The sequence below is a fragment of the Stegastes partitus genome, unplaced genomic scaffold, assembly GCF_000690725.1.
Source record: "Stegastes partitus isolate 25-593 unplaced genomic scaffold, Stegastes_partitus-1.0.2 Scaffold117, whole genome shotgun sequence".
In the NCBI taxonomy this organism is placed as follows: Eukaryota; Metazoa; Chordata; class Actinopteri; family Pomacentridae; genus Stegastes; species Stegastes partitus.
Genome location: NW_007577848.1, coordinates 160519 through 176786, shown reverse-complemented (window position 1 = coordinate 176786; position 16268 = coordinate 160519). Strand labels below are relative to the sequence as shown.

General features: G+C 40.4%; 1 protein-coding gene across 1 annotated transcript in view; it reads right to left on the bottom strand.

Moving 5' to 3' along the window:
- The window catches only part of szt2 (SZT2 subunit of KICSTOR complex), a 129624-nt gene that overhangs the window by 7147 nt on the left and 106209 nt on the right, over positions 1-16268 (bottom strand). Inside the window, exons 68-72 of the mRNA XM_008278149.1 lie at positions 16170-16244; positions 5240-5305; positions 1903-2125; positions 519-696; positions 307-429 (exon numbers count right to left, since the gene is read on the bottom strand). Coding sequence (XP_008276371.1) covers positions 307-429; positions 519-696; positions 1903-2125; positions 5240-5305; positions 16170-16244 — 665 coding nt within the window. The remainder of the gene's footprint in view (positions 1-306; positions 430-518; positions 697-1902; positions 2126-5239; positions 5306-16169; positions 16245-16268) is intronic.

The window sequence follows — 16268 nt, the reverse complement described above, 5'->3', positions numbered from 1 at the left end:
GATTCTTGATACCAGGAGTTTGTCAGATACCGCAGATGATTTCAGCTAATCACAAATGTATCTTTGATGAAGCACTGACTCACTGCTGCAATAACTTTAGCCAGCATCAGATACTGGACAAATACGGCTGTATTTGTTTATTTCATTTGTGACAGGCAGAATATGTTTCTCTTTTCCATTTAAGTCTTCAATACACATGTTTAGCCATCAAAGTCTAAGATTTATGACTATTATTACCTGTCTGATGTTTAATATTGTTCATTTTACACTTTATTTTCTTTAATCTTTTCGTTCATATCTCCTTACCTCAGCAAATGCCTCTCTCCATCTGACTGCTCTTCAAATGGCGCAGCATTATGACACACCACCAGCGACACGTCAAAGTCATCGTGGTGGTGCAGGCCCTCCAGATCCTTGTAGGAGCCCGAACTAAAGCAGTGAAGAACAAAGAGAATGTTGGACTGAAGCAGCTCCTGGGAAGACAGCAGATGTATTCTTGGATCGGGGTATATTTTCACCTGTTCCACAGAGCCACCAGCGCGTATTCATGCATCTCAGGCATCCCCTTCTTGTTGTCAGTGGCGACTGCAGCCTTGGACATGCGGAGCGGCTTCATGCTGTACGTGCTGGCGTGGTCAGTGATGTAGTTGTAGAGCTGGTGAGCCGTTATCATTCCCGTGGAGATGGAAAAGCTCCCTGATTTGCACAAGGATCAGAGACTCTCAGAGATAATCACAGATATTCCAGCTCCTCCTGTCTACCCACAGAGCCTCAAAAGCCTTCATGTAAAAACACAATGCAAATACCCATCTGTTATCTCTTTTGAGAGACTTCCTGGTATGTCTCAAACAGTGGTGCTCCACAGATATTAGAATTAAAGCACAGAAGATTTACTTCATCTCTTTTCTATGGCAGTAAAACAGTTCTCTTTAAGCCTGCGATGAGCAGCAGAGGGAGATGAGGGAGATGCTTAACATGCAGTGCAGGTTCAAAGCTACACTCATAAGTTATTTTGTTGAACACATAAAGGGCTTAAAAAATGTACACAACTTCCAAACTAAGGCTTCCCTATTTCCTCTCTGTCACTACCACTCACAATTGTTTTGGAGAAACCAGCTCCAAACAAATCTTACTTTGAAATATGAACAACATAAAATGGTGACAGGTAGAGCAAAATTATTTCAGCTTGTGTGGTATCAGTATTAAGATACTGACAGATGAGGCGACAGCCTGAGTCTCAAGCCTGCTACAGATCCATAACATTACTGCTCTGTCAGTTTATTAAACTGAAAGCATTCTTTCATTCAAACATAGGTCACTTTTACGACAATGTTTCTCTCTGCTTCATTCAGACGGACATACCGTGTGAGATTGGACAGCATCTTACATGTATGAAAAAAAGTTTTCTGGCCTCTCAGTTTTGCCAAGGAGGGCAGATTTTTTGTTTTTTACAGGATCTGCTGCAAATGAGTTAGTTTTGCACCAGAAGTAACCACATGTCACAGACGGTTAGTTCAAGCAACATTGGAATGTTGAAAATACAACGATTCTTCCTGTTTGTAGAGTTTCTGGCTCCATTAACTGATGGAAATTTGACCTTTTTTCATAAGATAATATGCCTTTAAAACCTATTGGCAGGTTTTGGGGTTCAGAGGGTTAACAGAAGCTCTCTCTTATACAAGAAGGTGGTGGTGTAAGTGACTGTGCCAATGAAATTGACACAATCTTGATTAGCATGAACTTATTGAGTGTTTGTTCGTAAATCTCCTCTTCACCCTTTATGAATTCATCATGTGATGTATTTGTCTGAATATGCTTATCCCAGGGCAAACATTAGGTTTGTCTGCCGATTGCTGGTGATTCTACTGTCCATAGTGTCTGCAGTTACAGGGTGAAACACACCAAAGTCACCTTGAAAGACGTGGTTGCGGCCAAACTTGGGAATGTCCGGATGATGGGAGATGAAGTCGTCTAGGAAGTCGGTGAGCTGGTAGCCCTGGCGCAGCGTCATTTGGCAGCCAACCAAGTACTGGTGAACCACTCGCAGGTGGAAGTCGTAGCTGAAGGAGTGGACGTGCATCAGATCCCGCACTTTATCACACTCCTCAGTGAAGAGCATGGAGAGCTACAAACAGAGGCGTTAACACAGTCATTTACCAGCACAGAGAAGCTAGCTGACAGTCACAGGGCTGCAGAAGGTAATCTAACGCCAAAGTCAAATCTGATCTGATTACATTGATAGAACTCTGAACGGCAATCTGTGTAATCATCATTAGTGAACCTGCTCTCCATTTGAAGGGAAACGCCCTGCTGTTTCCAGAATTGACAGTTTTGTGCAGTGCACCTTAAGGCCTGCTGCTCTGTGACTTCCATTGCTCCTTGGTGGGAGCCTTTTGTTAGCAACTATGATATCAATCAGATTCATAACAGTATCTTAATTAAATCCAACATCAAAAGGGGGCTAACAAAAGCAATAATTGCAAATGCAAATGGCTGCAGTGAGAGGTGGTGGTGTGCAGTTAATTACAGCACAATAGGAGTTTACAGGGAGAGCTAACTGAAACTCTTGCACTTGCTTTCATCTGGACCACTTGCCTGGAACAAATACAAAGAAGCTTCATCTAATCAAATAGGCAGTCAAAGACTGCACAGCCTGCTTGAACTAGAGAAAACTTTCATCTCTGCGTTGGTGTCTGGAACTTTTCGTACCTTTTCCTGCCTCAACATTTGTCCAGAAGGGCAGCAGACTTTGATCACTCACCTCACCACAGAGATAAGAATGAGAAGGAATATTCTTTTGGCACAGAGGAATGAAAAGATGAACATTAACATTTCTCTCCCTGGTGGTGTTCCTGCAGTCTGGCAGACAAATTAAATGTGACCTCTTAGCCTGCTATCTATGGAGCTAGGATGCCACTGGGACGTCACAGATCTCTTTGGCTCGTAGGCAATACATTTGCTGTGTGTGCGTCCTCTTGACTATCAAGCTACCATTTATTATTTCCTCACCTATGATCCCAGATGGTTCATGTTCTAGCTAATTAAACACCCTGTGTAACTTTGACAAGAACAAATTGCTAGGTTGAGTTGCGCGGCTGCAGCTCGTCTCCTGTCGGCCGCACTCAGTGGAAGTGGAATTAATGACAGTGGCTACATTGACGGGAGAAGCTGTAATCATTGAGGTCATACAAGAAGAAGAGAATACACAAAGCAAGCTGATTGAAAACAGACAAGGAGAGTCGTGATAGGAAAGCCTAAATCTGGTGACATCCATTGACATTTCACTTTGAGGCTTCATTCTCTGTCCTGGAAACACACACATATTAAGTAAGGTTATTATTATTTATCAAAAAGTGAAGAGACTCTTCCTGCTCAGCATGCACGGTACGCATCCCAGTTATGTGCATGCAACATGTGCAAGCAGTAGCTTTGATGAGTCAGAAGACTGTGTGAGATCCCATTTTCAACTTCAGTGCATGTGTTCCACATCTTTTTGTGACCACTGGCAGGTGCAAACCTGCGATTTCTCCAAGAATTTGCTGTGTCAGTCAGCAGCTGGGATGATCAAACCTTCATGTGGAGGATCATCAGTGGGGACGAGAGGTGGATCTGTGGTTTCTTACCCAGAGACCAGACAGCAGTTGTCAGTCTCCAAGCCCAGAGAAGGAGAGTCAGGTTAGGAGCACACCAAGAGATGCTGTTGCTGATGTTTTCTTCGACATTCACCTGGTTGTCCACTGTGAATTTGTCTCCCCGGGTCAGACTGTCATGGCAGAACTGTACTGTAACATCATTAATGTGTCCTTCGGGTGTCTGAGGGAGAACAGTGAGCATAAACGACCTGAGCTGTGATTCGATGGCATGTGGATGCTCAAACAGCGCTCTGGCCTGCTCACACTGCTGTGATTACAAATGGGTTTTTTGGAAACACCAACACAATCGTTGCGCTCCATCTGACATATCTGCCTCCCTGCAACTTCTTCTTCTTCTTCCCCAAAATAAAACTCAAGTTGAAGGGTTATTTGACATCCCATCGCAGATAGTTTTGACATGCTTACGTAATGGGACTTCTAGAAATTTGTTTCAAATGTAGCAGGAGGGCTGGGAGCAGTGTGTGCCTGCACAAGGAGACTACTTTGAAGTGAATGGCAGCCAAATTTAAATCAGCTCAAGTTTTTGATTTTTATAGGCGCAGACTCAGAACTGTTTGATCTCACCTCGTATACACACAACTATCTGGGGCACTGATCTGAAATCCGGAGCAATACGCTGTAAGCTGATTGTGAAGACGTGCACAAATGCAGTGTCTAAAAACCACACATGGCGCTTACACATGACGTTGTCAGGGTGTCCATGACACCTTTTACGTCTTCTGCTTACAATGTCATTTAATATCTTTGTTTTTTTTAAAAATATCTCTTAAGGTCAAATGAACTGAATCAGTCATCAAAAAAAGGAAATTGTTGACATCACTGCAGCCCAGTCACTGACTTGTTCTCTGTGGTTTTCCCTGATTTAAGTTATTGGCATGTAGAGTTTGAACAGAAGTGGTCCTAGAAACAATCCTTGGGGAACGCCCATCATTTTTGTTTTCTCAGACTAAAGCAAAGTCATTTCTGCCATTTTAACATGATGTGAACCAATTCCGTATCAGAAAATCCTACCTCTGTATATGTCACAGACTGGCTCATCCACAATGTGCAGAGCAGCAGCAGCACGTTTTCAGCTTCATGTTATAGAAAGACTGATCCTTTAAACCCAAAGACATAGTGGAACTTATATTGGAAGTAGGCCTGACTACCACAGATGCAAGAGAAAACTACAGATTGTCAGAGAAAGTGGAGAGGAAACAACAGCAGCAGAGACACCCAAACCAACAAGCACAGAGACGACAGCCTGCTGAAAGTCACGGAGGAAAAGTGAATCACAGAGGAGCTTGGCTCAGACCTCAGTCTAAAAAAACGATGCATTAATACCTGACTGTGCCCAGACTTTTACATCCAGCTAAACCTGCTACTTACTTCAGAGTCGAGTTGTGTTTTAGCAACTGTAGCTCCCACAGCTATGAAAGCACGCTTCATTTAACACTGAATCCCACTCATTCCCAAAGAGAAAAAAAGACAGACATGTAGATTTGGAAAGGAAAAGACCAAGATGGATGGCAGCAAGCAGAGTGGCGAGGAGGGGTGAAGCCTGATTGGAGTGAGACACCCCTCCCTTGAGAATGGCTGGGACATACCGCACAGTCAGATACTGGGGTGGCATCTGGAAACGGCTTGCAACGAGGTTTGGTGAGGAGGCTGCCCTGATGGAGAGATGACATGAGGTGGGACTAGGCAGACACAGAGACACACAGACAGATAGATGGAAGGGAAGACTGAAGATGGACTACAGGAATAAGTAAGAACCTTTTTTCATGCTTTAAAAATTCACATTTCAGACACACATTAGAGCTGTGAACCTCCACTTGATAAGACTGAAGTCCACATTTTTCATAGCAAAACATCATGTTGGTTGCAGATCAGACTACTTAATTCTTTCATTGCTTGTGGACAAGATCACAACAACTATATGGAGTTCACTTCTAAAGCCACAAATAGGCACTGTTGACAGGAGCTGATACCATCATCAGATTTACAGCAGGTATAATTAGAAACCATCAATTCCTGTGTATATTTACATTCTTTATGCTATATCCATTAAATTGGCTGGTCGGTTAAGTAGTTATATATATATTTTTGCCAGTTTATTGTCACAGCAGGAGCCCATGAGTTGTCTTTTGTGCTGCAACAAACTAAAGACAGTTACTGTTGATACTAATGCACCATTTCCTGTATGTGTTTTAGCATAAATATCTTCTATTCTGACAGTGCTACCAAGGTCAGCTAAATGCGCATCACTTAGAAGAGTTTATCATAAAGAAACATTTTGAAATTCTGCCACACTTCTTGCCCTTATCACTGTTTGAAACTTTGTATGCACACTGTGTAGTTTGGAGGAGTGCCACTGGTTCCTGAGAAGACACACACACACATCACAAATTTTGCAGTTCACGGGTCGACACTACAAAAAGTTTAAATAATTAAAGAGCATTTTTTACTCAGATTTTCAAGTTTAACATTGTAATTTTTGGTCTCGACTATGATATGTTGAGATGCTTTAATGTAAAAAAAAAAAAAAAAAAAAAACACAAAAAAAACACACACACACTATTTATCTCATACTGTACATTACTGCGGCGCCTCTTCACAGCCACAACCACAACACAGCCCCACCCTGAAGCAAACCTGCGTTATCGCCTGTTTTCCTCCAGATGGGAACATAATTTCCTAAATGAACACTTAATGCTGTATTCAAAAAGTCTTCAAACTTTTGAAAAAGACCAAGAGATTATGGTCTTTTGAAAAGACCGTAAACTCAAAAGGAAAAAGTTTACTGAGAAATAATCTGTCCAGCTGCTGAATCTTCACTTTATTGTGACAGATTTTACATAACTGCAGTGACAGTTTTCACAGTAATGGAAAATGATTCAGAGCTTGTACTTAGCACTTTAGTTTGGAAAGATTGAAACATCACTCATATTAATCATAGACTGTATATACAGATGGATGAACCCTTGGTGATGTCACCCATATGTTCCCTGCAGAGCGGTTTTGAAGTTCAGTGTGGTGGCTCAGGCCGTCGCCATGCTGGCAGCTCCTGACTCCTACTGACAGGCTGCTCTTTTTGTTGGGACGTCGTGAGGCGTCTGAGATGCAGCAGTGCTTGCCGTCAGCAATGGAACACTACAGGAAATAAAACCACCAACTGTCTGATGCTCATTTTCAGCTCTGATGCTAAACATTTTTAAGTTAGTGCTATTTTGACACTGGTGTTGTAACATTAAAGGTACAAGAATTGGTTTAATTTTAGTATGATTATAATAACGATGGAAATTAATGGGTATTTTAATAATTATTTTAATACTGATTGATTTTAATATTTTGAATATATATTACTGTAGACTTACTACACAGAGATGTTTTAGGAGCTGCATTTGAACTCCCTTGAAAGCAGAGCATAACAATTAATCAATCATTTGTCAACTATTAAACCAACCACTGACTATTTTGACGAACACTTATTGGGTTTGAGTTAATTTTTAAAGAACAAAGGATTAAAATCCTCTTTTCAGCTGCTTAATTCTGAACAATTTCTGGTATTATTATTCCTCTATGACAGTAACCTGAATATCTCGAGGTTGTGGACAAAACAAGATATCTGAGGAAAACATTTGGGGTTCTGAGAAACACTGATCGACATTTTTCTTTTTTTTTTAACCAATTTCTGATTAATTGATAAAACATTCGACAGATCAATGAACAATGAAAATAACTGTTAGTTGAAAGATAGAACTACTGTTGATACTAATGCAAGACATTTTCATTACATTATCCCTTTAGTGTGTGGATATCAAGGTAGGCCAAATTAGAGTGAGATTATATAATTTTTCAAATAAGATAAAGCATAATCTGGCAAACTAAAACAATCCCATATTTCCACTACAGTTTGATTTTTCAAGAAAAGCACAAAACATGAACATTAACAATTGTTGAGTTTCATTCCTAATATTTATTTCTTCCTGTCACATGTCAACCTGTTTTTCTGTGTTTTCTATTCAAACCATCATTTATGTGTAAATTACATTCTAAATTGCATTTATTTATCTAATAATTGAGCATAATTTGATTACGGAGCTTGTCCATACTGGTTCACATTTCACACAAGAGCCCTGATAGTGTGGCAACAATTTCAGATCCAAAACAGTCACGTTTCACATGAACTGCAATTATAAATCCTTCTCTCACACACATATCTCTGCTTTTTAGACAGACAATTCAATCTATACATAAGACATGTTATTTATTTTGGCCTAATTTGGTTGATTTCAAGCCTTTCCCTGTGTGTTTGTGGCTGTCTTGAGCACACAACAGCTGAAACGAATGCACCCTTTCTTCCTTTCCCACCACTTAAACCCTTTTGACACCCCACTGTGCACAGAGCCACCATCTCTTTTATGACAGTCAGCCTCTTACATCACTGTGTAGACATTTTGACAGCAATACTGGGAGGGAAACAAACACCATGACATCTTTGAAAACATCCCTCTGCCTTTGGCACATCAAAGTGCACCGGTCCCCAAATCTGAAAATGGATCCGTCACAAGTGGGAGTGATGTTCACCTGATACAGAACCAGAGTAGGGGGTGAAAATGTGGGGTTGTTGGCACGAGGGATTAGAGCTGCACCATAAAGGCCTGAAATCTTTCAAAAAATGCAAAATCACAGATGTGAAAAATTGCCTCTCTGCTTATGTAAAGATCACACAAATCACAGCTTTACATCTGAGGAGATGTACAGGTGAGAGCAGGGCACCATGTTTGGACCTTGTTTTCCACTGTGACTGAACCCTTCTCAACTGTTTAGAACACCCCAGAAAGAGGAAGTAAATGTCATAATTTATCTAAGAAACAACACGGGGGAAAATTAAAGGCAGTGGATGACATTTCTTGGAGTTGAACACCTATTTAACAACCATTTAGTTACAAATATACAAACTGTGAGCTTTCTCTATCTTGAAAAAACTCAATTTCACCTTGACTATAACAGCAGGCAGGTTTGCATGTGTGTCTGCTGTACAACACTCCTTCTTTTTTCTTGCAGTAATACATCTTTTGGAATGCACAGCATGAAACAGTACGGAGCAGAGAAGCCAATGAAGTCTGAAAAGTGACACAGTGTGAATAACACCCCGGATAGTGAAAGTACTGAAGCAAAGTTATTTTCTTTCCAGATGAACAATCACTGTTGGACGGCATCAGGATTTCATCTTCGCAGGCACTTACATTCTGAAAGGGTCTGGACTGAAAAACAAAGAAATACACAGACCTAGAGTGGGCAGAAACCTCAGTCCAAAGACAACTGTCAGTTTAACTTATATTTGGAGACAAGAAAACTAAAATATAGGAAAAAAATGTTTCCAAATTAAAGAATGTTCACATTTCCTGGAACTGGATTTAATGCCATGCTTCTTGCTTCATTTTAATAAACACATTGCTGACAGATTAACGGCAGTGATTGGAGAGCATCAATTAATTAGCTGGCATGCTCAAAACAACTGATGAATCTCTCATAGCTCATGTAACTTGCACTACATATTGTAATTGTTGAGTCTTGTTGGAATTAATCAGAGTTTTAAACACCTGTTTTGTTGTGGTTTCATGCTGTTGTCTTGTGCTGTGAAGCAAATCAGCAAATGTGCTGCCAAACTGAATATTGTGTTTCAGTGCAAAAAAGCTTGAGGATTCTAAAGGCTTTATTTCTCATGGACCCTACTGAGCTGTCTACCTGACTGTAACTTTAATACTCTAGAAAAAAAAATTGTGTTGAAGATGATCTTGTTCGGGTTTCAGGTTGGTTTTATGTGCTGCATTTCGTTGATGGTTTTCAATTCTGCGTTTGTCCATTGTATCTTGTAGTGGGAACTAGGTGACATTGGGTTGAGTGAAACAAAAAAAGTTCACTGCCACTTGCCAGTTCACTGTTGGTGGCAGTGCTCAATGTCATTCAGCTGCCTCTTCAGTGAGTCTCCACAACTCCCCTATCTATGACTGCTGATGGCAACAGAAGTTCTTGTTCTGCTGTTTGGGAGATCTGCTGCCAACTAAAGGTCCATCCTAATCGGAGTCATCAAATATAGACTCCAGGGGCCTCATTTATCATCAGTGCGTAGGAAAGGTTCTAAATTCTGTTGTACGAATGAAATTTAGAGTGAGCGTAAGTACAAAAAAATCCGTATTTATCAAACATGCGTAAGGGGGTCGTACGCACATCAGTTTTGATAAATCGCACTTGTTCTTAACCTCCGTGCTCGTGCATGTTGCCATCAGGAACGCCTCCAAATCACCATATAGGGCAACAACACGCCTCTTTATAAAGCAAGTGAAGATTTATTTTTTCCTCATCTGTTGTCATCATTGTGGCAAAAAGGGCGAAAAAGAGGAACTTTTATGAAACTGAGATCGAGGTACTTGTCAGCGAGGTTGAAGCAAACCAGAAAATTTTGTTTGGTGCCTGAAATGTTGGGATAAGCAGCGACAGAAAAAATATTGCAGCCAAGATAACCACCGCAGTTATTTCTGTTGGTCAGAGGACAGATCGCCGGCAAAAATTTTAAAAAGTGGTTTGACGTTAAAGTCAGTGCCAAAAAAACACATCACAGTCCATAAAAGAGAAATGGCTGCAACTGGAGGAGGATTAATTAATACCCAACGTTCACCCAGCAGATAACCCTGATCACTACAGATGACATGTTTTAAAACCAAACAAAGTCCAGCTAAAACATTTCCACACTCTGTGACACTCACCAATAAGCCAGCCGTCTTTAGCAGCTCCTGCTTGGAGACCCACAGAGCTGTTCTGCTCAATGAATGAGTCGTGCGTTCCTCCAAGCCGCTGGGCAACAACGTTGGATAGCCACAAATGCGCATCACAAATTATCAGTACGTTGATTGAATGAAACTCTTTTCTATTTACAAAATTAAGCTTGTTTAGTGATGCTGCTTTGATTGTGATGTGGGTGCTGTCTATGTCTCCACATATGTTTGGGAATCCAGCGACGGCGTTACGTCCCCGTTTGATTTGGGCTCATCGGTGATGACTGTAAGGGAACTGGATGTAGGCTGGGGCCAGGGGAGTTATGGCATCCAACACTGCCGGCTTGATCCTGCTCAGTGGTGGCTGGAAATGCCGCATATGTCTCCAACCCCACGCTGGAATGTGCCGGTGGTCAAAATCCCCGAATACTTTCTATTTGTAGTTTCACTGTTCTACCGCTAGATTATGTGCGTACGCATGGTCAGAGCTGTGCATATATTTACGCACATTCCTAGGTATAAGTACAAGTTGATAAAATCCATACTTTTCGTAGGAATGTTCGTACACACGCTCTGCGCACATATCTGTGCGTACGCACTGATGATAAATGAGGCCCTAGGTATGAGACTAAGCATTTCCACTCCCCTTCCGCTATCTGCGAGTTCCTTATTTAAAAATCCACCTAGCTACAGGAAACAACAACAACCTCCAAACAGCAAAGTACACACTGGAAAGGTCAAGCTCAAATGAAGATTTAGATTGTGCAATTGGGTGAAGTTGCCACTTGAACCGCAGTGCTCGTCTCCATACAAGCAAATGTTCCACTAATAGTTTCCTTTGACACTATTTTGCATATGCATCATTCCGGCATCCTGGGCTGCTAAGCACCTAAGACAACAGTGAATTGGGTGAAGAAATACAAATTAAGTGTTTTTCCCCCTATTGCACAATAATGAAAAGGTACATTGGACCATTTTCCTGCACTAACCCAAGTGTAGAGATAGGTCTAACCTAGCGGCATGTGACTACCATCGCCAGCTGTAGTCCAAGCTAGTGGAGTTGAACGAGAGATTCCCCAAAGAGGTCATTTGGTGACTTATCCTCATCAAACATTAACTAGCAGCGGGACGGGAAGCGACGATGAATCTTTTGTGACACTGTGCTTCTACTGTAATGAAGTCACTCCAAATGGCACATTTTGTACCACAGTTTGTAACATCCGTCATTACAGCAAAGTCATAAAATGAGTTTTGGGGCCCGTCATTCAAGTAGGGATCTAACTTTATGTGTAATCCCCCTGAACCATTTGTTGAGGACTTTCTTGGCAACGCAATGCTCTTCAGCTCAGTATGCCCTGTGAACCAAATAATTACTGTTTAACTAAATTAACCTCATTCACTTTAATTAGCTTTAATTAGCTGGTGGGTTTGGGAGCATGAAATAATCAGCTGTGTCAAATACTTGTGATGAGTCAACAAAAAGGGCTGATAGTGTTTTTATTGTCCACAGCAGATCCAGCATCATTTATTAGAAAGGGTATTGCAGAAACAGAGGTTAAAAATGCCTTCAGTTGGTTACTAATTAAAAAGAAATGGCTTGAAGCTTTGGGAACTATACTTTGTAAAACATATTAAATATGTCTTCTGTAATCAGCTCTTGTGGGGACAGAAAGTTTAAGAGAAACAGTGTCCAAATGTCACAGGATTTGTTGCTCAAAGTTTTGTTTAGGAAAGTAACAATACTTGGCTTAATAGACTATTTTTATGTTGTGTTTTAGAAACAGTAGGTTGGAGTCCGTTGCTGTAATCACTAATGCAATACAGACTTTGTTTTAATGACGGTATGTATATACATAGTATTCAAGTGTCAAGTAAAAACTACCAATGAGCAGGTCACTGTCTGAATTTGGCTTTTGTCAATCGAAGTAGTAGTGGGATGTCTGTAAGAAAACTGCGCAACATTCTCCCAACGAGAAACATCTCGACACACAAAGATATGCAAAGCAGTCGCTTCAAACATTTATACTTTATATTCTAAGCCAACCTGGCCTCAGTTGAGCTTTCAGACAGAGTGAAAGAATGAATCAGGGGGATGCAGAGGAGTATGAGTCAATTACATGAGCCTTGGGGATGATAGAAACAAGCTCTGAGAAATATATGTGGAATCAACTGCGATCACAGCTTCATACTGTGCTTGTCTGTGCATATTGCTTTCACTGCATAAAGCTTTTTGTAGTAGTTTTGTTGTTGACCAAAGTGGGGCTTTGCAGACATAAGGGGAAAAGTTCACGAACAAAAGACCTTGTATTCAGGAGGCCTTTTATGCAGACACTTGGTAGAAGTTAACAAATTAATTATGAGGATAACGCTGCGATAATCAGTCTGTTTTATTATCAATAAACCCCAAGACAAGACCCAAACCAGCCATGAATATAAGCTCCTCCATCAGTTCATTAAATCTCTGCAGCAGCTGAAGGCAGCAGGACACATATGTTGATAAATCTGCAGCTTCTGATTGGAATAGTGCTGCGCCAGAGAGTGGTGCAATTAGGCATGACCGTCCACTGTGTTTACTTTCATTAATTCTAGAACAAATGACACCAGGCTGCTATAATAAAAACACATGAAAACTGTCGACTTCTCAACATATTTGCGGAGGCCAGTAGTTGATTCTCTATAAAATATTGCCTACAGATAAACATATGACACATAAAGTTGATCATTTGTGTCATTTTTCTATTTTAAGCAAATAAAAAAAACATGCAAAAATGTATTTATTTATCCCCGGCTCAAAAAGCCTACATTTTATCATAGGATCTGCAGCTGTTGGTGTCAAAGTCCTGTGTCTTTAATCAGAAAGAGATTGTTTTTATCTTCTCTCACAACATTCAACATGCCACACACCTTTTTCCACACACACACACACACACCACTACATCCACCAAATTTCTGGGTAATTGTTTCTTCTTTTTGGTTGTTTGCTTGTTTTGTTCTCATTTGTGTGATCTTGTTTTTTTGTTTGTTTGTTTTGTGTCATGTTTCTGTTTCTATAAAAAGGCATAAACAAAAAAATAAATAAATTAAGGGGGTGGGAAGGGGAAGGAAAAAAGGAGATGTGGCAGTGCCCCATGGTGGCCTGATGTGCCCTTTCTCTCCTCCAGGTGCTCGGACATGTCTCACCTGTCTACCTGCCCAACACTGTCGCACCTATTTTAATGAATCTATTTCAATGTATCACATTAGCAGACCCACTCATACATACTTTGAAACATATGAAGAAAAAAAAATATATATATATATTCGCATTAGTGTTGTTTCTATTGCTGTTGTTTTGCCTTCTGTCTTCCTTTGGTGGCAATATGATCATTCTACTTTTTCATTTTTTGTATTATTATTATTTTATGTGTATGTTTGTAGGTACAGCATGTCTTTTTTCTTTAAAAAACATTTCTATACATTGTTGCACATCCAACTTGTTTGATATTTGTCTTGTGTCTTGTATGTTTGTGTAAACTCTCATGTCGTGTCATTTGTAAGAGCTCAATAAAAAAAAAAAAAAAAAAAAGAAAGAAAGAGATTGCACAGATTTCATTTGAAAGGGAGGGTTGGGAAGGAAAGACTTGGTTTGGGGTTGCTTCGCTGCCTCAGGGACTGAGCAGCTTGTGGTCACTAATTCAACAAAGAATTCTGCAACATGTCAAAGTGTGCTTAAATACAATGTGACATCATCTTACCATAAGCTGAAGTTGCCAGTAGTGGAAGTTTCAACACGTAAGGATCCTAACAGTGCTAACAAATTCATCAAGGAATCGCTTGGAAAAAGAAATGAAGGGTTATGGAACGGCCTCACCCAAGCCTCACATGTGAATCACATTGAAATGTTGTGGGAGAATTAGGAACTTGCGACAAAACTTTAAAACATCTCTAACTGAAGGGATTTTACAGAAAGGGTGGTCAAACATTTGGGCAAGCCCATGTAGGAGACTGGTGTATAATTGCAAAGTACCTACAAGAAGATATCTCAGTAAAGTGGGCAATTCTAGCTTTAGATGCCAAAATATTCTATCTATTTATATTTTTGTTGAAGAAATTGCTAAAACAGCTCCTTTTATTCGTAGGTGTGGGCGAGTTCATGACTTTTATTGATAGGTAATATTTCAAATACTTGCATGTTGATTCATTCTGACTTGATATTGTGCCTGTTAATCTGGAAGATAACTGGAGCTCATTAATCGTGTGCATCACAGCCTTCCTATTAGTGGTTCATTTTGTATTGTTGAAATACATTATAAAGCGCACACACTGCTGTATTATATTTTGCCATATGAAGTAAATAACCTTTTACGCTGTGAGATACAGCAGAATAACAGCCGAGACAGCAGGGGGTGGGTACAATTATACAAAGTGCTTCACTAAACCATCAGCCACCGGCTGCAGCTTTTATCTCATGTCCCTCTGCACACAGACAAAACTCAGTGTTTCTCCATTATCCTTAGTAACGGCTGTTAAAACCATGCTTTTACATGCATTGTAGTAATCTGTAGGTCTGCGTCTAAATACAGCAGGTCAGCTACACTATTTCCAACCAATTCCTGAGCTAATTTTTGAAGCCTTGCTGGCTTATTTTAACTGTATCAAATGCACTATGTCATTCCTGATGTCCTGACTTTTATTCATGTATTTATTTTAGTGCATCATTGCAGCAGATTGACACACATTCAGCAGTGGAAACTGACATAAGTATAGTCCATGCTTTATGCTGTGCTCCTATATGAGTAACTACTGCTCACAATGGGCAAACAGGAAAACTAAGGACTAGCAATTGCACAAATTTTGTCAACAGATAATGAAAGACACTATCACATATTGTTAATCATATGGACCGACTGACCATCTCTTAATGTTCATGACAGCAATGACCATCTGGCACTGAAGATGCAGCCAGCGAAAACATCACACAGCAGTGATAATTGCACCGACTGCAGCACAGACAAGACACAAAGTAACACAGCAGCAATGAGCACTTAGCAGCAAAACATAGGCATTTACTCTGAATAATTTCACGAAGGGCTTGGGCAAAGGCAAAGACATTTTGCTGGAAGGTGAGCAATAAATGCAGTTCTCCTCTTCATATCAAACATTATCCTGACCAGCTTCTGTCAGGGACCAGCTTTTGTTTTTTGTTTTTTTGCCTCACTTAATGTCAGCTAATACTAATCAGAGTCCGAAAATGAAAATGGCTGCAGAATCAGAAGCACTAATGGGGCTTCTAAAGACATTTTTACTCCATGGACCCCGAAGAAAACAAGCACACAAGAATCTTCGTAAATATTATCCCCATATTGGAAGGGTATAGGTGTAATAGAAATATCTACACTTGACAAGACAAGATTACAGCTAGTTGCAAAAATAGAGAAATGCATTAGTCATTCTTATTTGGTTAAATTTCTCTGAGATTAAAACAGTCAAATGTTGCATATGATCAAATTTAGTGATACCTGAAACCTCCTCCAAGAGTACCAGCAGTCCAGGAACATTCTTAAGAACCCCTAGAACACTACGCATAACCCCAAATCACCAAACAGAGGCCCTGGAAACACCCAGACTTTACTGGATCAGCACACCTGTCCTACGACATTGAGCTTCACACATTTAAAATAATTTGTATTCCATTTTCTGCTTTGCTTGCTCTCATCCTTTCTTGTTCATGCTAAAAATGCCCACACAGCAGCGCAGATTACTGTCGAGCGTTTACCTGGGAGTTGACTGTCTGGCCCATGGGAATGCGAGAACACTCCAGTGCATACTGCTTCACACAGAAGTAACACCCCTGGTAGGAGGAGAGGGCACATGG